The 21,350-nt window shown below is 56.6% G+C and overlaps 2 protein-coding genes across 3 annotated transcripts; both read right to left on the reverse strand.

Moving 5' to 3' along the window:
* Positions 1-7,330: 7,330 nt before the first annotated feature.
* Positions 7,331-9,844, reverse strand: IRF2BP1 (interferon regulatory factor 2 binding protein 1). Its single transcript, XM_086353228.1, has one exon. It carries the CDS (start codon positions 9,501-9,503, stop codon positions 7,749-7,751), a length of 1,755 nt encoding a protein of 584 aa, XP_086209354.1. The 5' UTR covers positions 9,504-9,844; the 3' UTR covers positions 7,331-7,748.
* Positions 9,845-12,516: 2,672 nt separating this feature from the next.
* MYPOP (Myb related transcription factor, partner of profilin) lies at positions 12,517-20,685 on the reverse strand. Of its 2 annotated transcripts, XM_086353229.1 has the most exons (3): positions 20,568-20,685; positions 19,259-19,809; positions 12,517-13,833 (listed from the first exon to the last, which is right to left on the reverse strand). In XM_086353229.1, the coding sequence occupies exons 2-3, from the start codon at positions 19,755-19,757 to the stop codon at positions 13,124-13,126; spliced, it is 1,209 nt and encodes a 402-aa protein (XP_086209355.1). In that variant the 5' UTR covers positions 19,758-19,809; positions 20,568-20,685; the 3' UTR covers positions 12,517-13,123. The 2 variants fall into 2 exon arrangements, with proteins under 2 accessions (XP_086209355.1, XP_086209357.1); XM_086353231.1 differs by lacking the exons at positions 19,259-19,809; positions 20,568-20,685 and adding an exon at positions 15,681-15,778.
* Positions 20,686-21,350: the final 665 nt, after the last annotated feature.

Genomic DNA, 21,350 nt, shown 5'->3' on the forward strand with positions numbered 1-21,350 from the left:
GTCCTGTCCCCTCTCCTTCCTGCCCCCAAGAGCCGTTTGCCTCTGGGGGAAGGGCTGGGGGAGGCATCGACCTGACCTTTGGCTCTTTGCTGTCCCTGACCCCAAGGACAGTTTGCTCACAGATAGCAGCCCCCGCAGCCATGGGGCCGGGGCAGCAGGCGGAGGTGGCTCTGAAGTGACCAAGGCCATCTCCCCACCCCCACTCTCTCGACACATGCCTCTAGCACTGAGGTTTAGAGAGCCCTGGGACCGCTCAATTTTTGGTTAAGCTGGAGGGGAGGAGGAGGAGGAGGAGGAGGGACAAACGAGGTGCCAACTGAAGGAGACTGTGTGTGTGTGTGTGTGTGTGTGTGTGTGTGTGTGTGCACGCGCGTGCGCACGTTTGTGCGCCTGTGCCTCTGTGGATCATAGGATATCGCTACAGCCATTGAGGTCCCCGTGGTCTGCTGTGGGTGTTATCTATGGCTTGTATCCCTTAATTGTGTTAGTTTCTATGTCCATCCTCTGTGTGCTTACTGTAGATGTCTCAGGATACCAGACTGCTGTGCGTCTGTCTTGTTTTTTGTGTGTGTGGTTCTCTGACACACCTATCCCTGGGACCCTCTGGGTCTCACACTGTTGGATGTGTGTGTCTGTACGTCCCTTTGTCTACTTGCCTGCTGCCTCAAAGAGTCTGCCTGTGCCTACATCAGTGGTGTGGGTCATTGTGTGTTTAATGTGTATTTCTGTGAGTCAGCATCTGTCTGTATGTCTTCTAAAAAGTTATGTCTCTGTAACTTATGCCTGGCTTTGCTACCTCCCTGTCACTGCTGTGGCTGTGTGTGAGTGTATATTGGCTGGCTCTAGTGTGTCTCTGTCTCTTTCACATGCAGGTGTGGGGAAAAGGAGCTGACTCTTCCTTTGGGCGCTAGGGGCCTCTGGGGGCCTCTGGGTTTGGGGTCTAGGGGCTTCTATTCGTCCAGGTCTCTGCCTAGGCTCTGAGTCTGGTATCTGTGGCTCCAATGTCCCTGAGGGCATGGCTCTCTGAGAAACATAGGTGTTTTTTTCACAGCCCTTATTTCACAGGGTGGAAACTGAGGCCCAGAATGGGAAAGGCTGGGGCCGAGGTCATGCCGCCAGGCTGGCTGGAGCAGGTGTTTTTTCCTTAGTTTGTATTTGCCTTTCATGGCTGTTGGCTATATAGCCACTCATTCATTTAGTCAGTCCATTCAAAGACCAAAAGCTGTTTCTTTACGTGTGTGTGTGTGTGTGTATGAGAAAGTGACAGACAGACGGAGGACAGAAGGGAGAGGGATGTTTCTCCCACTTCCCGTGTGTCCATCTGTCTGTCCCCTAGTGTCATCTATGTCCCTACTTGTCTCTGTGTCTTAATCTCTGTCCTTTGGTTTGTGGGCAGCTCGCACATCCTCCGTGCATCTGTCTCTCGAATGTTCTGCCTTGCTCTCTCTCTCTCTCATCCTCTCCATTCCTCTGAGTCTGTCCCTCCCTCCCTCTCTGAATGCTCCCTCCTTCCCTGGGGGCTCTAAGTCTTCCCCTCTTGGGGTCTGCCTCCCCCCACTCCCTTGGTTCTCCGGCCTCTCTCCTCCTCCTTTGGCCTCCCTCTCCCGGCTCCCTGAGTTTCTGCCTCTACCTGCCACCTCGCGGGCCAGGCCCTCTATTTCTGTCACCGTGCCCGCCCCGCCGGCTGCGTGTCACCCCCCGCCCCCTGCCGCGCTGGCTCCCCGTCAGCCGTCCCACCAGCCTCGCTGTCCTGGGCAGGCTGGGGAATTCCTCCCGGTTCCTGGAAAAAACAACTGGTGCCGAGAGAAAGGCCCTCAGTCTCCCCGGGTGCCCGCCCCCCTCCCTCGGGCCTGGGGGTCTCTCCCGGAGTCGGCCGGCCCGAGGCAGGAAGCCCTGCGGTTTCTGGCTTCTCCCAGGCGGCCTCCGGATCTGGCCCCCGCCCCCCGGCCAACAGCCCAAATATTATTCCGCAGGAGGAGTCGGTGGCGGCCGGAGGAGGCCCAGGCTGAAAGAGGCTTTCAGGGCGGCCAGGCCTGGGGCTTCCTGTCCCCAGGCTCAGGCCTCAGGCCGCCCCAGTGGGGACCTCAGGTGGCCGGAGGGGCGGGTGTTGTTGTAGGGTCCTGGGGGGGAGGGTGGGGCCATCCGTCAGGGTGTCTGGTGGCCACTGGTTCGGCCGGCGTGGGCAGGTGTGACCCCCACCCCAGGGACAGCCGGCGGGCGGCCAGCATGGAAAAGTACCACGGTCACACATGGGACGCATGGACAGACATGAAGACGCTGGGGGTCAGGGACGGAGGGACAGCACGGGGACGCGGAGAAGCCTGGGCTGGGACAGACGGACCTGGGCACAGCTTGTGGCTTTGGGTGACGTGGTCCAAGGGAGGAGCCCGTGGGTGGGGAAACAGAGGGCAAGGCAGGGTCCCTGCTGTGAGCAGAGAGCCACCTGCCTCAGAAAATGTGAGACGATGATGGCGAAGAAGAGAAACGAAGAAGAAGATAACAACAGTTACTCAGGCGCACCACGTGTCTGGCATCGTGGAAGCACCTGACAGTTAGTGGAGCCAGTCCTTCCCACCACCCATTTTATTACTGGGAAAACTGAGGCATGAAGAAGTAACTTGTCCAAGGTCACACAGGTGGTGAGTGGGGAGCTAGAACTTGAACCCGGGCCCAGAGCTGGGGCCCTAAATCAGGGCGCTGTTCTAGAGGGGTAAGAGCAGCACAGCGGGGCCCTGGGGTCCCAAGCCCTCCCCCATGCTCAGCCCCGCTCACACCCCGCAACCAGAGGCCGAGGGGGCACCCCAGAAGCCAGCAGTCCGGGAGTCCATGTCAGCGTGTACCTTGGTGTCAGCGTGTCACTGTCATGGCGTCTGCAGGCCTCCGTGTTACTCCGTGATCTGTGTGGTCAGTGTGTGAGCGAGTGCTGCGTGCGCCCGTGTGTCTCGGCGTCAGGGGCTTGTTGCTGGGTTTCCGTGGGTGTTTGTGTCGCGGTGTCTGCATGTGTGTCCCTGTGCTGCCTTCGTCTGCAGTGTGTCTGCCTGTGTTCTCGGTCTCTGTGTTTTGTCGCCGCGTCTCTGAGCTCACTGTGTTTGCCCACTGCTGTGTCCTGGTGCCTGTCACCATGTCTATTACAGCGTGTCTCTGTCACTGGCTTCTGTGGGTCTGTTTATGTCTCGGACGCTCTGGGTCTGCCTATATCTGTCCCTGTGTGTCACTGTGTCTGTCCCCCTATGTGTCACCATCTACCCAGGTGTCCCGTGGGTTTTACTCACCACCCAGGCCACAGGTGGGCGTGTCAGGCCCACTGGTGCCCAGAGCTGCAGCCCAGCCCATCCCACCCTCGCCCTGCCATGGGCCAGGCTAGGCGCCTGTTTGCAATGCCTGCCCCAGGTAAACACCAAGATCCGGAACGCAAGGGCCACCTCCCTCACCTCCGCTCCCTGCCCCTTAGCCTGCCCTGGACTGGGCTGGCCCAGAGCCCCACAGGCGGTGCCCCTAAACTGGAGATGTGCCCTGACCCTTCCCCCACCCACGGTCCCCCACCTTCCCAAGCCCCCAGCCTTGGCCTTTGCCTGCTTGCTTCTCTTTGTCAACCCCTGGCTGTCTGCTGGCCTCTCTGCTTCTTTCTGTCCCTACTTCCTCTCACCTGCATTTCTCTGTGGTTCATTCTCTGGAATGACCCTTGTCTTCATTCTGTCCCATCTACCTTGGACTTTTTCTGTCTTTTCTCAGGGAAATCTGATCTCTCTCCTTTCCTGATCTGTCTCTGATTGAGCCCACCGACTCTCTCTGGCACCTGGTTTTTAACTCGGGGCCACGATCTGCCAGTCTCTTCCTGTTTCTCTCGAACCTTGTAAGTCCCTCTCACCCGGAACCGCTCAATCTTGGTCACTGTCTCTGACGCCCCAGACCCCACAGGAGCAAACCTCTGCTCTACCAGGGTCCTTAGGGGGGGACTGTGTGGCCCCTAGCCTCCCACCCCAGCTCACTGGTAGATATATATATATATATATAAAGGTATATGTACATATTATTTATATCTGTACCCAGGGGCAGGAGGGGCAGACACTGGAGCCTTTGTGTAGCCGCTGCCCGCTGCCTGCCTGCCCGCCACTCCTCTCTCTTCGTCCCTGCGCCCGCCCGCCCTTACTCCCCCCGCACAGAAAGGTTCCTGTGGGGCCTGCCAGCTTCCTCTGCCTGAGGTGTGAGTGGGCACGCCACAGGGCAAGGCGGGCAGGGGGGACTGGGGGATTTTTCCAGCTCCTGGGAAGGTTTCCGGGTGGGGAGGCCTCTGGAAGGAATGGGACTTCTCAGCTGGGCTGCCGTCTGTCTGTCTGTGTCTGTCTGTCTGCTGTCCCTGGGCGTCCTGGGTCCTTAACCTGGCTTCTCCCTGGGAGTTTGTCCATCCAGCTAATGTCATTCTGACTCTTTTCTCTGTCAATCTGCCTCTTATTCCCTCCTGCACACACTGTCACTGGGCGTCTATACTAGGCCCTCTGTTGAGCCCTGGACACAGAGCTGAACAGGATGCTGTCCATCTCAGCTGATTCCTTGCTTTTTCGTTTCATCTCTTCTCTCAGGGCTTGAAACCCTCTACTTGTTCCCATTAAAAGAAAATCCAAAGTCCTTCCTGTGGATCACAGGACCCTCCATGTGCCCTTATGATCCCGCTGACCTCAGTTGTATGTCTCTCCCTGTTGCCAGAGCTGCACTGACTGCCTGGCTACTTCTGGAGCGAACCATGCAGGTGCCCACCTCAGGGCCTCTGCACAAGCTATTCTCCCAGAGTGTTCCTGGCTTGCTCCCTCACCTCCTTTAGTTTTTAGTGTCATCTTAGAAAGCCCTGCCTCCCTTTTTAAAATACCAATCTCTGGCACTTCCCTGGAGGTCCAGTGGTTAGGACTCTGCACCTCCATTACAGGGGGCATGAGTTCGATCCCTGGTCGGGAGCTGAGATCCACATTTTATGGGTCAGTATCTCCCACCTGAACGTCAGCTGCATGAGAACAGAGATGGCATTCTGTTCCCCGCTGTATCCCCAGCACCTACAGCAGGGCTGGTCACACAGTAGGTGCTGAATAAACATTTCTTGAAGGAAAGAAATCCATTAATCTATCCATCCTTTAAACAGCCAGTGCTGGGCAAGACTGGGGATTCGGTGGGACTGAGACAGCCTTGATTCTGCCTTTATGGGACTTGCAGTGCAGTTCTATTAAGATGTAGAATGCTCAGGGCTGGGATAGGGGAGCAGGAACCCAGAAATAGCACCTAACACAGACTGAGGGTCAAGGAGGGCTTCCTGGAGGACGTGTCAGCAGAGTTAAGACCTGGAAGGTGAGGACTGAGCCAGGTCTTAATATAGGGACCAAGTGACTGACAGACCTAGCCCTGCCCTTCTTATGTATTAACTCTTTAGTTCAAACCTGTACCTTTCCCTGACTTCACAGCCTGCCCCCTCCCTCTCTCCTCTTTATCATCCTCTTTTTGACTCTCTCTTCTCTCTCCTTTCTCTATTGTTGGCATTTCCTCAGTGTATCTCAGCCTCTCTTAACCAGTTGGGATATTTCTCTTTTTTGAATATTTGTCTCTGTTTCTACATCTCCCTCATCTCTGAGGGTCTTTCATTGATCTCTCCTTTTTTCTCTCTGGGTTTCTATCTTCTCTCAATGAGTCAGTCTCTACAGCTCCTTCATCACCTCTGTGGCCTCCATCTTTCCCTCGGTCTCTCTCTGTGTCCCTGTCTCTCTTTCATGAAGCCTCTTCATCCACTCACTGATCCCCAAATCACTCCAGAGCCTCTTGGCTCTGGCCCTACCCTGGCCCTGAATGAAGAGGGGCTGATCCAGCCCCCCACACCCACGCAGTTCAGGCTGTCTGCTCTGTTAATAGTTAACCCAACCTCTATCTAGAATACACACTGGCCAGGCTGGGGGTGACTCCCCTGCCCCCCACCCACCCACCAGCTGTTCTTAAAGGACCAGGTGTCCTCCACAGGTCTTTAGCCTCCTGGGGCATAGTGCCCTGGCGTCTGAAGTCCTCTTAACTCAGGATGGGGGCAGGGGGAGCTACTCAATACTTGGGTCTGCAGAGCTGGGTCAGGGGAGGCCACAAGATTGCCCAGGAGGAGTGCTCAGGCTTGGAGCTCCATCCAGCGTCTCCCTTGCCCCACACTTATCGCCTTGGTGTATTTAATCAGGGGTGGTTTTCCCAGCCCTGCCCAGAGCCCAGGCTGGCAGTGCCAGGGGTGACAGAACACCTGAGACCTGGTGGCTGGGGGGAGGGAGGGGACCCCCCAGACCAAGAACTGAGGGTGCTCCAGCTACGGAGGACCAGGCCCTAGGGTCCCTAATATTTGGGAGCTGGGACTTGCGGGTGGGACACCTGGGTAACCAACATGGGTCTGGACATTAAGGCCTTCCAGAGTTGGGTGATACAACAGCTGGGTTCCTGACACCTGGGGCAACCTAGGGCCGCACAGCCGTCTGACAGTCACTCCCCATCTCTCTGGCCACCTGCTGGCCTTTGCACCCCGCTTTCCCCCTTCCCGGAATCTCCACGTCAGGGTCGCGCGAGGGGCGGGGGGTGGGGTGGGGAAGGCCGCTGGGGTGGGGGCTGGGCTCTTGGGGCCGCCCCCTCCCCTTAACCCCTGCTTTGCTGCAGCTCGCTCAGGCCCCGCCCCCTGACGCCAGCGAGCAGGAAGTCCTGGTTAATAATCAGCCGGCCGGGACAGGTGCGGGACAAGGCCGCACACATCAGAGGTGACCGCGGGGGGAGTGCCTTCCACCCGGCCAGTCACGGTGTCTCAGGGAGGCCGCCCTTGAGGCTGATCTGAGATGGGCGCGCAGTTCAGGGCACCAGCAGGCGAGCAGCAGTCACCGTCTTCCCAGGGACCCTGTTTAGTGCACTTCAGGAGGTAAATGTCCTCGCGCAGTTCCCCCTAGCAATCTGGCCTAATTTTCTCCCTACCCAGCAAGAACTCACAGCTGGTCGGTCCCTTCTGGGAAGCCTCTTTCCACCACGCCTCGGGGGCCCTGTGTCCTCTACCTTCCGGGGATGGGCCAGACGGGAAACCTAATTCCCGAGCTTGGCTGTGGCTACCATGCAAGAGCCATCCCCTTCCCCCGCCCCGCTCCCCGCGTAAGCCTTAGTTCTGGCATCTGGAAAACGGGCTGATGACTAGAAGGCTCGGCCAGCCTTTGTGAAAACAGCCGGTGAGCCCACCTGAGTGAAGGGCGCCACCTGGAGGCTACAACGCGACGTCCTCTCCCTTGCAGGTTCAGTTTAGTCCCAAAGGGGGCGCAGCATCGCACACAACTAAGGGACCAAGAAGGAAAAAACCCATCTTTCGGTTTATTGAAGGAGGAAAAGGGGGTAAGATGGGGGGGGGGGGGCAATAAAATGCTTTTGCTTCATTTATAAAGAGCGAGATTTCAGGAGGCCCCTTCTCAAGGAGGAGGGGCCCACCTCTCCCTCAACTACAAGCAGCAGCAAAGCCAAGCCAAGGAGGGGAGAGGGAAACCAGAGGGGTCAGGGGACCCCAAACACCCCCTCGGACAGAAGCTTTCTCCCCCCACCCTCAATGCATCTACCCCAGGGGACCCATCTGGGATAAGGAAGTGGGTATGTACACAGGTGAGGGAGGCACAGGCCTGGGTAGGGGAGGGAATAATTTATCCGCAGCAGCGGTGGGTGGCAAGGGGTGGAGGGGGGCGGGGGTGGATGGGCAGTAGACTGGTGGCAGTGGTGGCCTAGGGGTCCCGTTCTTTCTTAACCTTGATGTCTCCAGCAAGGATGGTGGCGATCTCTCCCTGCATGAAGGCCCAAGGGACAGAGGAGCCCACTAGCGGGCACTTGTCTCCGCTGGGGCAGTAAACCTCTCCAGCAGGGCCCTGAGCCTTGATGAATTCGCGGGAGCAGGGAAAACAAAACTTATGTCCGGGCACTGAGGGGCACTGGACGAAGTGGGTGTCTTCCAGACGCTCCCGGCAGAGAGTGCAGCACAGGGGGGCCCCAGGGGTCGCCCCGGCGCCACTACCACCCCCGCTAACAGCTTCCGCCCCTGCTGTGGGGCTCACTTCTGCCTCACCGTTGCGGGCCACTAGACGATGCTGGGCTGGAGGCGGGGCCGTGGAGGAGGCGGCGGGGCTGGCACCCCCGGCGCGCACAGGGCCCCCACTCCCGGCAGGGTCCTTGGGGGAGTGGCCCAGGGCCTCGGCCACGTTCTTCAGGGCAGCAATGGGGGAGGGCACACCAGGGGTATCAGCGGAGAATGGGCCACCGGGTGCCACCCAGTGCCGCTGCTGCTGCTCCTCTGTGGTCATCTTCCCAGCTGCCTCGCCCTCGGGCTCAGGGGAGGCCTTGCGACGGCGTGGAGTGGGAGCCAGATTCCGGGATGGGGCTCGTGGGGGAGGGCCGCAGAGGGCTGCAGGGGCCGGCTCTGGATACTGCTGGGGCAGGGCCTCCGCGGGAGCTGGCTCGCGGAAGCTGCGGACCCCATCCGTTAGCAGCTCCCCCAGCTGGCGCCATTCCCCAGAGCCGTGCCGGCGTTCATATTCGAGGTACTTGAAGCCTGATGAGGCCAGCGCCTTGCCCGGCTCGCGCAGAGCATCATGAAACATCTGGCGAGCGACGGCCAGGACTCCCGCGTACACGTTGCCAGAACCACAGGGGTATTCGGTGAAGAGCTTCAGCTCGAACTCGTAGCCTGGCGGGCGGGCAGTAGCATCGAAGGCGAACACACGTCCCACCAGCCCATGATCCTTCTTGAAACGGACATTGAAAGGGGCGCAGGCGGACAGCGCCAGCAGTTGTTCCCGGACAGCTTTGGGGCGCCCGTGCCATTCCTCTGCCCGGCCCCTCATGGCCTCGTTCAGTTCTGCAAGACAGTCCGCATTCCTCTGTTGCTTCTCCTTCTCGAAATCGGAGCCGAAAGCTGGACGGGCAGGACTCAAGCCGGGTGCCAGCGTCAGGCCTCGGCTTCCCAGGCCAGACACTGCAGCTGCTAGCAGCCCGGGGGGCACCAAGCCGGGCATGGAGCCAAGCAGGGCCCTTCGCGCCCCCTCCGCCACAGCCTCTTCACGGCCCAGCCCATTGGCCAGGCGGGACCCCAGGGTGTACTCCAGGGCGGGCGAGGGCAGGGGGAGGCGGCCCGACGATGTGGCCCTGTCATAGCGGTCCTGGCCGGAGACAGCGCCGCCTGTCCCCGACGGCTGGGGCTGGGCCTGTGGAGGCGGCAACTGAGGGCCCTGTGCGGCGGCGGCAGCCAGGTCCTTAGTGGCCGGGTGCTTGAGGGCCGGGGGCCCAGGCGAACGGCCCTCGGGGAGCACGTGGCTGCGCTTGAGCTGGCGGGCGGCATCAATGAGCAGCTCGATGCGATCCGCGCCCTCGAAGTTCACGCATCCGCGGCACACGGCTTCACTGAAGTCCCACACCATGGCCCACGGCATCTTGGGCAGGTCGCACAGGTAGCACCACTGGCGGCGGGACGCCTGCACGGACGCCATAGCCCCCGCACGAGCCCGTTCGGGCTCTCGCCTTCCACCCGCCGCCGCCGCCGTTCGATCCGCGCCGCCGCCGTTTGATTCGCGTCCCCGGGACCGCGCGAGCCACGGCCAGGCCTTTCGCTCGGCCTCCCCGCGGATCCAGGCCCGGCCCCCCTTCCCCGCCCCCTGGGCCCTAAGCCTTTTTCCTCACTCCCGCCTCCTCGAAAAGACTGGCAGAGGCACGTCGGCGCCCCCGCCGGGTCCAGGCTCCGGGCCGCGGCGCACAGCTCGGGCCCCGCGATGGGCCGCGGGCGCCGCCGCCTCGGGCTCCCGCCTCTCCCGCCGCCGCCGCCGCCTCTTTCTGCCCCAGAGGCCGCTTCGCAGGGAAAGTTACATAACGCACCGGCAAAGCCTTCTGGGAAACGTAGTCCCGCCGGGGCCTGTTCTTAAAGGGGACCGCAGGCTGCAGGAGGGTTGGGGCTCGCCACCTCTCCGTGGCGCAACCGTGATTACTCCTCGCCGCGGGGCAGGGAGTTTGGTCGCTCCAAGCAGCTGGAGACAAAGGTTGGGGGCGGGGATGTGATACGAGTAGTGAGAGCCACTGGGGATTCAGAAATTTCGGGAAGTGGACAGGCATCCGGTTTCTTACTCCGACTTGCTGTGCAACTTCAGGCAAGTCTTGCCTTCTCTGAGATTCAGTTCCCCGCCCTTCAAAAGGTGGGCCGGCTACCGGTTACTGAAGGCAGTAGCTCTTGGGACGGGGGCGGAGGGGCCTTAACTGGAAGGTTTCAGGGTAGGGGGGGACAGAAAGCTGGCGACTCAAGTGTTGGGTAGGGCTGTCCACTTGGCACTTCGTCTTGCCCATATCTTGGATATCAGACTCTTAACTGGGACAAGCGAAAGCCGGAGAGGAGAGGACTGAAGGTCTCCGCGTCAGTTGCTTTATCTGCCAAAGGGAGTGGTCGAACGCCCCTAACTGTTCCAGTTCCGCCGGCGCGCTCTGGTCTCCAAAGGGTTACACTGTCAGTTTCTGCGCACCCCGCCGAACTTCACTACAATTCCCGAAATGCTCCGCGGGGTGGACAAACCGACGCACTTCCGCCGCCTGAGAGGTTGATCGAGGCCTTCACGATTCCCGCTGTCTGTCCACAACCCACCCCCCCACCTCAATTTCTGGGGTTTCTGAGCGCCGGGTTGAGAGGAGCTCTCGACCTCTACGGCTCACTAATTTGGAAGGAGAAAATGAGGCCAGATAGCAAGAGTTGGATGTGGGGCATAGTTTCTGGGGAGCGCGAGAACCAGACCTCGTTTTTCCAACCTTGAGTGCTTACTACCTGATAGGCAAAAGCAGGCTTTTGGGACCCTCGTGCTTCCCGGCGAAGGAACGCTGCAGGGCATGCTTGGAGAAGGGGCGTGTGGAGGAGAGACAGGTTTCCAGATTCTAACCTACATCAGCCTCTTTTCTCTAGGCCTGGGTCTGTTGTTGTTCAGTCGCTAAGCCTTGTTTGACTCTTTGGCTACCTCATGGATTGTAGGCCGCCAGGCTACTCGAAGTAGGCACGAAGACTGGAGTGGGTTGCCATTTCCTTCTCTAGGGAACCTTCCTGACCCAGACAGGCATCGAACCTACATCTCCTTCATTGGCAGGCAGATTTCTTTACCACTGAGCCATCAGGGAAGCCACCGGGTCTCTGTTGTGCTCCAAGTATCTTAATGACTTGCCAGGGTTGCATTCATTAGCAGTTTTCAAACTAATCAGGGAGTGCCTGCTTCCCCTCCCCTTCATCCCGTTGCAGCCACAGCAGGTCTGTTTCTGTTACCCAAACTTCAGTCTCAGCTGCACAATTTTGTTTACCACTGTTATCATTAACATTTTTCTTGAAGTAAACTCCTATGAAAAAAGGCTATTTACTTCTGCCTTATCCTAAGCAGTATGTGCATAATTACAGGTTTTAAGTACTAGGTTCATTTTTACAAAATAAAACTACATGCATATAGAGCCATTAAAAAGGCCATCTATGTATCATGTAAAATCATCTTTGGGTTATTCTTTACTAAATATTAAAGAGAGTAGGATTCAAGAGTTCCAGCCAGACCGGTGAACTGCATTGGGCCCTGACAAATTTAGGGCAAGCCTCTAAACCTTCTCAGGAGAAAATGGAGACTCCTACTTTTCATTGGGTACCTTCAGGTTAAAATGCACATTCATATTAATGCTGAACATGGAGCCTGGCATAAGTTGTTTTTAAGCTTCTTGTTACTTCAAAGACAACCTGTGATGGGCAATGCTGAGGACACTGAGTCAGATAGCTCAGGCCTTGCCCTGACAAGGCTCACCTGGAGGCAGACATTCAATTTAAATGTACTCAAATGATTATTTAACTCCCTTTCTTTTATAACTGCTGGGGGAAGAAAGGAGGTGTCAGGAAAGGCTTTCCTTGAGGGGGTAATATTTGAGCTGTGACCTGAAGGATGAATAGGATGTAGTTGTAGCTGGTAAAGACAGCTAAATCTTTATGCCCACATTACAGATGAGGACAATAAAGGCCTGTAGTTACACAGCTGGCTGGGCAGCAGCAGGGCTTGAACCAGGTCTGAGTCCAGGGTGATGGCTATTACCTACTTAGCTACCAGGTTCTGCAGCCAGTCTGGGAGTAGAAAAGAGAACCAGCTCCTCGACTTCATTAAACTATAGGGGAAGCAGGCTTTAAATAGATAAAGGTATGTGTTCATTTAGGGACCACAGGATGCCGAGGGAAAATCTAAGCAGCAGACCCATCCTAGCCCAGAAAAAGGAATCCAAGATGTCCTCCTAGAGGTCACATTTAGCAGGGGGTGTCTGAAGGATGAAAAAATAGGGTAAGATTTCAACACAGGACTTGATGACTTTAAGGAAAAAAAAAAAAAAGTCTAGAAAACTACCAGCCTCCAGCTTCAAGGGGGTGTCACCTGCCCACAGAAAGATGGGGCTGGTATGCTGCTGCTTGTATAGGTGGTGCAATTCCAGGCCTGTCTCAGGCAGAGCCCCAAGTAATTGTATTAAAAAATAAGTTTATTGATATCTAGTCACCACTGCGGAGAACAGAGCGGGTTAAGCTCTGGAGGTCAGAGACCTGCAGTGGGAGGCAGAAGGCTCAACCTCCATCTCCCCAGTGAGAACTCCACCCCCTCCTCCCTAGGGTATAAACTGCAGTCTCCTCTTCATCCTGATTTGTCTTGCAGCCCCCACCCCCTCCAAAGTCTGGGTTGGGGAGGTGGGTCAGTTCTCTTCAAGTCAAGGCCAGGAGTTGTTAGGGGCGGGGGCGGGGGTGTGGGGTAGTGCAGGTTTCCCTCCGCAACCCACCATATTATTATGTTATATAATAAATAACATAAAATCCATGGCTTAGAAGTCGGGGTTGGGGGAAGCAGCCAGGCAGACAGCGCTGTACTGGAGAAAGGGCTGGGGGGCCCATCCAGGAGGCCTCCCCGCCCTAGAATCAGGCACTAACTAGTACAGGGGTGGGGTGCTCGTGCCCCTGCAGCAGGGAGCCGGGGTGCAGCTGGGAAGGGAAGGTGCATTGCCCTCCTCCACAGGGCTAAGGTTGGGGAGGAGGTGCAGGCAAAAGGTGCGTAGACAAGCTCGAACCCCATGGCAGATTTCAGGGAGATTTCCATCGCCCCCGCCTCTTCCGTGTAGGGAAACTTTTCCTCCTTTTGTGTGGGGGGGAGTCATGGGGTGGGAGAGGGGCAGGGGGCGGCCGGGGGGCCCCCTCCTCGCTCCTCGGGGCAATGATCACCCCCCTGGCTGCCACCACCGCCCCATCCACCACGGCCGCCACCACAGACACCGGCTCTGGGGTGACCTCCACCTTAGGGGAGGGTGGGGGCAAGATGGGCCTGGGGGGTGGGGGCGGGGGCGGGGGCAGAGGTGGGGGCAGTGGGTCAGCGGGGGTTCCTGGCAGAAGGGGCAGCAGGGCACTGAGGGCCTCGCTCAGTTTGGCCAGTCCCTGGCGCAGGGTGCCCGCCAGCTCCCGGATGGCATTGGCAGTCTCCTGCTGAGCCCGCAGGAAGTCCAGGGAGGGGTCTGGGGCCGAGGGCGGAGGCAGCGGAGGGGGTGGGGGGCTGGGGGGCGAGAGTGCCACTTGGGCTTGCTGCGGTGGCTGGGGGGGCGGGGGTGGTGGCGGCGGTGGTGGAGGGGCTGGGGGCGGTGGAGACAAGGCCAGGCGGGGCAACTGGACGGTCTGCAGGGCTGGAGGGGGCGAGGACTCACGCTCCTTGGGTGGCTGGCAGCCCCCTTCCTGGGGATTGCAGGAGGCTCTGGCCCAAGGCTCTGGGCTGCTGGAGCCCCCTTTGCTGTGGGCTGGTGTGTCTGTGGAGAGACAGATGTAGGTAAGATGGGCGGGACCTGTACCGCTGTCATGATTTCCCCTTTCCACCTCCCACCCAGCCTGGCCCCAAAGTCAGCTTTTGAAAACCTAAGTTGGATCATGCCTTGGAGCAGAAGCCCCATGACCCAGGGGGGAGAAACAATATATTTAACAATAACCTGGTGGCCGATACCAGCCTTAATGACTCAACAGGAGACCTCCAAGACTCAGTTTCCATTAAGGCTGGCATCGGCCACCAGGTTATTGTTAAATACAGTGTTTCTCCCCCCTGGGTCATTCAGAGTAAGAACCAACATTCTAGAAGGCTCTGAGCTATCCAGACAGAACCATCTCTGGCCACATCCCTGGATCCTGGGGAGAAGGGAGTGGGTAGGAGGGCCTGGAAGAAAGGAGAGGTGGCTGGAGCAGGAGAGGGGGACTTCTGGAGGAATAGGGGGTCTCTCCAACCAGGATGGCAGGATGGCAGTCTTAACTCTGGCCTGTGCCAGGTCAGCTGCAAGCCTGCGGGGCTTCCTCCACCTCTTCCCACCTGGGATGTCATTCACGCTCGTGGACATAAGAGTCTGCATGCACAGGCTCCCAGATTTCCCGAACCTCTCTCTCCAGCTGTGTACTCGCATATCCCCTCCAATAATCTCATCCAATAATGTCTCCAACTCACTTGCCGGATCTGAGCTCCTGGTTCTCCCCTATACCTGCTCCTCCCTCATCCACCCCCATCTCAGATGATGGCAGCTCCATCCTTCTAGCTGCTTGGGACAAAGTCAAAAAGTCACTCTTTCTCTTTCCCAAGACACCACTCGTGTACAAATAACCATTTGTTCAACATCTGTCTAGCTCCATGATGCCCATCCTGGTCCAACTGCCATCATCTCCCGACCTGGGACTATTCACTGGGCTCCCAGCCCCACCTCCACCCCTGAAGAGTCTGTTCTCTACCAGAAGCCCTCAAGGGTCCAACTAAAATACAGGACAGTTATGCTACAGGAAAGTAGCTACTCACAAAGGACCTCATTATCATTCATTGACATGGAATGTCCAAAATGGACAATCTTATAGACACAGAAAGTGGATTAGTGGTTGCCCAGGGCTGGGCAGAGATGGAGGGACATAGCGGGGTTGATGGCTAAGAGGTATAGGGTTCCTTTTTGGAGTGATGAAAGTTTCTAAAATGGACTGTAGGGATGGTTGTGCAAGTCTGTGAATATACTAAAAGCCCCTGAATTGTACACTTATTAAATCAGTGGGTTTATGGTCTGAAAATTCTCCCTCAATAAAGGTACAAGTGAGATCTGTCTTTTGTCTGCTCAAAACCCTCCTGTGGCTATTTTTCACAGTAAAAGCAAAGTTCTTAGGTCCCCACAATCTGCCTCCGTTGCCTCCCTAACCTCACGTCTCACTCCTTCTCTCTCTCGTTCATTTGGTTCCAGCCACATTGACCTCCGTGTAGGTCCTCATACACTTTTTGTTTGTTTGTTTAAATTTTGGCCACACTGGGTGGCATGTGGGATCTTAGTATCCCAACTAGGGATCAAACCCGTGCTCCCTGCAGTGGAAGTGTGGAGTCCCAACTGCTGGACCGCCAGCTAAGTCCCAGATCCTTATACACTGTAGACCCACTCCTGCCCCAGGGCCTTTGCACTTGCTTCTCAGTCAGCCTGGAAAAGATCTTTCCCCAGTCACCTGCCAGGCTCCCTCCCTCACCTCCTTAGGCTTCTGCTCAAACTTGGTCTTCTTGGGAAGAACATCACAACCCTCTGTCTGAAGCAGCTCTGTCCTTTTCTCTCTCCTAACCCTCCCTGATTTGTTTTATAGCACTTATCTCCACCTGGCATGGGATCGCTCTGTGTTTGTGGTCTGTCTCCTCCTCCTTATGTCAGCTCCATCAGGCAGGGCTTTGTTTTGTTCACTGCTGTTTACCCAGCGCCTAGAACAATGTCCAGCACAAAATTTTGTCTTTAATGAGAAAAGTACCGGGGCTTCCTAGGAGTCAGTACTGACTGGGCACCAGGCCCCAAGTCCTGGTAGCAACCCTCCCACAGCTCCCAGCACCCAAGGGGGACAGTCCAAGACTTGCTCTAGGGCTATAAGGTCTCAGCTTTTGCCCCTTTCTATTCCTCTTCTTTGCCTCAACCCCAGTGTACATACTGTTCCCTCCACCAGGATCACCACCCCCTCCATCCTCTTAGGTCAGGCAGCCTGGACAGGTGGGAGAGGCTGGCAGAGCACCAATAACCAGAGCTAAAGGTGGTTGGACATCTTCCTGGCCAGCCCTGAGTAAAGTGGCTAAGTTCTCCTCTTACGTTATTTCACTGAGTCCTTCCAGCCAGTCACTGGGGTAGGTGCTATCATTATTAGCCCATTTTACAGATGAGCTGACTTGAGGCCCAGAGAGGTGTCACAGAGCTGGGAAAAGAGGGCTTTGAACCTAGGTAGGTTTCAGAGCCTATGCTTTTAACCATTCCTTGGGCCGGCGCTACGGGATCCATGATGGCAAGTCTTCTTCATAAAGCACATGGGAATTGCAGCCACTTGGAAATAATATATGACTTTTTTAGTCTAGTAAAGGAAGAGCTTCCTAGACTTTTCTAGTCTAGAAAGATCCCCTGGAGGAGGGCATGGCAACCCACTCACTATTCTTGGCTGGAGAAGCCCATGGACAGAGGAGCCTGGCAGGTTACAGTCCATAGGGTCACACAGAGTCAGACACGACTGAAGTGACTGAGCACAAGCACAAAAATAACAGAAAGGGGCCCAGCCTTCACGCTCACAGGGGTTATGGGAGGACCACTAGGAGAGTTAAAAATCAGAGTTATTTGCAACCTTTGGGCCTCAGTTTCCCCACCTGTAAATGGATGCCTGTGAACACAGGACCAAGTAATCCTATAACAGAACATCTCCCCAAGGGTGCTTACAGATGTTAAGTGAATCACCATGGGTACATGGCGTAGGCCAGTGCCTGGCACAGTTAAGGTCTCAATGTTGTTACTGTTACTGCTCTTCCATTCAAATATTAGGTCACAAGATAAACGATCCTTATCTGACCTTCCAGTGTCAGAAAAGATTCCTCAGGCTGCCCCAGGCCCTGCTCCTGTCCTTTAGTCAGAGCAGTTCCTCTTTTCAGAGTTTCACACAGTGGGTAATCTCTGTGTGAGATTCTAATCAAGGATACTTTAGGCACATACCTGCCTCAGGGCCTTTGCACCTGCTGTTCCCTCCAGCTGGAGTACTCTTCCTCCAGATAGCCACTTGGTCCAGTCTCTATTCAGGTCTCTGCTCAAATTTCACCTCCAGAGAAGCCCTTCCTGACTCCTGTCTACAGCAGCCACCCCCCTCCCATTACTCACTATCCTCCTAACATGCTTTGTTTTGCCTCTTTTACCACTTCTTCGTGTAATCTGAGGGTTTGCTTTGAGGGTTACTTGTCTGTGGTTTGTCTACCATAGCTAGAATGTCAGTTTCATACGGAAAGGAAAATTGTCTTTTTCTCCCTAGTGTTCGCAGCACCTACCATGGTGCCTGTTGAATGAATGAATGAATGGAGGGGTTGCACAGCTTTTGACGTAATAAGTTTGCCATCTTTGTGCTGGTTCAATGGGGCCATTTCACAGAAACACTGACGTTTGCTTCATACTGAGGACGAGGGTCCCAAGTGATGGTGTCTTTCTCCTGCTTAAGACACTGTCTGCCTCCCAGATGCCGTCAAGATAAAATCCAAAGTCCTGACCTTTATGTACAAACCATGTGTGATCCAGTTCCTGCACACTCATTAACTCTCAGTCAATATTAATTGTCATTTTGTGTGTTGTTGTTGTGGGCTTCCCAGGTGGCTCAGCAGTAAAGAATCTGCCTGCAATGCAGGAGCCATGGGTTTGATCCCTGGGTCAGGAAGATTCCCTGGAGAAGGAAATGGCAACCCACTCCAGTGTTCTTGCCTGGGAAATCTCATGGACAGAGGAGCCTGGCAGGCTATAGTCCATGGAGTTGCCAAAGAGTTGGACTTGAATTAGCAACAAACAAAAAAAAAACAATATGCATAAACAACATGTGTGTGTGTGTATATATATATACACACACACATGGTATATATTATATCAGGCCGTCTAGTCCAGTGCATAAGTTAAGTTCACGGACTTAACTTGAGTTGGACGCAACCTGTATTCAAGTTCTTACTGCTTACTTGCTGTGTGATCTTGGGTGAGTGAATGCACCTCTTGAAATTATAATACATGATCCTGAGATGCCTTGTTGGATCACACGTCCCCTCTTTCTCTAAACCCTTCAGTGGCTCCCCACAGTACTTAAGATAAAACTGAACTCCTTATTTCAGCTTAAAAGAACTGCATGGTTTGACCTTTGCTGACCTCTCTGGCCTCATCTCAAAAATATGTTCTTTCTTCCTTCCTCTCCTCTCAGAAGGCAACATCTCTGTTTCCTAAAGTGGCCAAACTCTCTTGCCTCCAAACTATTGTACATGCTCTTCCTTCTTCTGGAACACTTTTCCAGCTCTTCTTCATTCTTACTCTGTATCGAAAGTCTGATGCCTCCTACTCCGGGAAGCCCTCCCTGACTGCCCAGGCTGGATCAGGTGCCCCCATTAGAACTCCCACCACCCAGCCCTGGCTGCTCTGAGTCATCACGGTCTATGCATGGATCTGTCTCCCCCACTGAACTGTGAGTCCAGAAGGGCAGACCCGAGGATGTCTCAGTCACACCTCTGTCCCCAACCCTTGGGGGCAGTTGCCTGGGGAATAGCTGTAGAAGAAATAATTATCCAGAGTCAAGGCTGCATGGGAAGTTTTGTACTCCACTCTCCTGGGTTCCTCTACTCTGGGCATGACCTTGGGAAAATTAGCAAACCTCCCTGAGTTTTTGATTTACAAAATGGTAAAACAGTTCCTACTTAACAGTGTTGGTAATTGTATCAGGAACTAACAAGGAGGCAATGTGCTAAGCAATTTACACATATTAGCCCATTTAATTTGCCCAGCAGCCCTGTGAGGTGGGGACAATCTTTTATTCCCATTTCACAGATGCAGAAACTGATGAGCAGTAACTTATCCCAAATGACACGGCTGAGTGGCGAAGTAGTAAGTGGAGCCCAAACTGTCTGCCTCCGGAGTCACTCCCTACACTACAATTATAGTGAAAATCGTGGGCGAGCTGATGATCCCAGCTGTGGATTTCTGGAGCCAGATCTCCTAGGTCTGGGTTCCATTCTTGTCTCTGACAGTCGCTACACCTTTCTGAACCTCAGTCTCTACAGGTGTAAAATGGGGATTATAGCAGCATGCCCTTTACATGGTTGTAGTGAGGATCTGAAGCGCCATAGAAAGGGCTCGGAACAGCGCCAGACACAAAGTAGAATTTGGTTGCTTTTGCTAAGGTGATGCTGAAGGAACTCACCCGCGCGTCGATCCTCCCTGCGATCCTCAGACAGCACATAGCGTTGGGCGCAGGCACTCGGGGCTGGCGGCTGTGAGGAGGCAGCCGCGGGGGGCTGTTCGGCCCCCGCACTAGCTCCTGATCCCGCCACACCCGGTCCCAGGATGGCAAAAATGGTCTCCTCCTCAGCGGAGAAAGCGTCCTCGGCGGCAGGCCCGGCGCCCTGCGTGGAGTGCGGCACGCGGGCCAGCTTCTCTTTGGTGCGGCGCTTGAAGTCGTTCCAGCGCTTCTGCACCTCCTGGCCCGTGCGCTTCCAGCTGGTGATGCCGTTGATCTTGGCGGCGATGCCGTCCCACACTCGCCGCCGCTCGGCCACGCTCACCCGACGGCTCTGAGCGCCGTAGAGCTGCGGGTAGTGGGCGCGCACCTCGCGGATCAGGATCTGGTTCTCTTCGAACGAGAAGCGCGGCTTGCGCAGCCGGGTGGTCTCTTCCGCTTCGCCCGCCGCGGCCGAGGCCATGGCGCCCCCCGACGCCGCCGTCCGGCCGCCTGGCGCATGGGGGGCGCCGGCGCTGCGGGCACAGGGCGCATGGGGCTGGCAAGGGGTTCAGCGGCCCCGCGCCTCCCGCCCCACCCCTGCCGCCCCGACACCGGCTCCCGGGTCCCTGGGGACAGGGTTGGGGGCGGAGGGCAGACGGAGGAGACGGGCCGCGGGGGGCCGTCAGAGTGCCTAAGAATAGATGACACCGACTGAGCGCTCGTCTCGTGCCAGGCGCGGCGCAAAGTGCCAGGCCAGGGAGTTGATGAAAATGGGGGGAGGGTCTGGAGGAGTGGAGGGAAATGAGGAAGAGCGGAAGAAGAGGGGGTGTCTGCGGCAGTTAGAGGAGAACTGGGGACATAGAAGAGTGGGAAATGCAAGGAGAATGGGAGTGTCTCGGGGGTCGATGAAACACGAGAGTGATGGGGATTAGAAGATCCTCAAAAGGAGATGCAGCAAGAAGGGGGAGAACTGGATCAGTGGAGCGCTCTGGGGGTTCGGGGGCAATCGGACGTCTGCAAGACCAGTAATAGAAGTGGTCCTTAGAAGGGCAGTCCAGAAATAATGGTGAGTTGGGGGCTCCTAAAACAGTGGAGGAGCCGGGAATATAAACTCTTAGGGATTAGGGTCTGCGGGGATTGTGGGGGCTCTGGGGATTGCCACGAATCAAGGGGAGCCCTGAGGGTTATGGGGGTGCGGGATTGGCTCGCGGGGCAACGGGGGCTAGGGGAGACTCCAGGAAGAGTGAGGGTCACGGAGGGTGGGGACCGAGTCGAGCCGCGGATCACTCACCGGCGCCGCCGCAGCCCCCGCCTGCCCGTCGGTCAAGGCTCGGGCTTCTGCGGCCTCTTCCCTCCCCCTGCCGGCTCTCTCCCTCCCCTTCTGGGCCCCGCCCCCGGCCGCCCCGCGAGCCAAGGCGCAGGCGCACCTAGCGCCGGTCGGTCCCCCAACGCCCTTAGTTGGGTTTCTCTCCCCCCGCCCTAGCGCAAGCGCAGAATTGCCCTCCACCGGCCTCCGTCAGCGGGCTGCAGTTGCGCAGGCGCAAGGTTAGCGCGGCGCTCCTTTCCCTAGCTCCCTGATACCACCAGAGCGCACGCGCAAAACCCTCGTACGCATGCGTGCCTCTTTCCCCGCTCGCCTTGGTACCCAGACTCTGTCTCCTGCGCAGGCGTAGCAATCCTTGGAGGATCAGGGAGGGACCGTGGAGAGCGATGGGACTGCACAGCTTCTCGGACAATCTTCCAGCCCACTCAACCCTCTGACTTTGTCTGTGTGTCTCTTAGAGAAAGGGGAGGGAGATGGTGCTGGTAGCGCTTCGTTTCCATGACAACTGCGTGGGTAGGGTGGGGAGCGTCAGAAAACTAGGTTTGCAGCCTCATATACCCGTCCGTGCGCGGGGCTGCTAAAAATCTGCAAACCATCTATTACCCGTAGGGGCGGGGCACCCAGGGGATATTCCGCCGCAGGCGGGTGCAGTAACCATAGTAACTCATCTACCTTCAAGCCCTGCCTGGGGGGACCCTGTCCACTTACGTCACGACTGACACGCGGGGAGGGAGATCAGAGTGAGAGCTT

The sequence above is a fragment of the Bos grunniens genome, chromosome 18, assembly GCF_055505025.1.
Source record: "Bos grunniens cultivar Pamir isolate PY7600 chromosome 18, Bosgru_T2T1.0, whole genome shotgun sequence".
NCBI classification, from domain to species: domain Eukaryota; kingdom Metazoa; phylum Chordata; class Mammalia; order Artiodactyla; family Bovidae; genus Bos; species Bos grunniens.

Coding starts and splice junctions, on each gene's coding strand:
- IRF2BP1 (XM_086353228.1), bottom strand. CDS start 9,503: ATGGCGTCCGTGCAGGCGTCCCGCCGCCAGTGGTGCTACCTGTGCGAC.
- MYPOP (XM_086353229.1), bottom strand. CDS start 19,757: ATGGCCTCGGCCGCGGCGGGCGAAGCGGAAGAGACCACCCGGCTGCGC. Junction 13,834..19,258: donor CAGGGAGGATCGACGCGCGG/GTGAGTTCCTTC, acceptor GTCTCTCCACAG/ACACACCAGCCCACAGCAAA.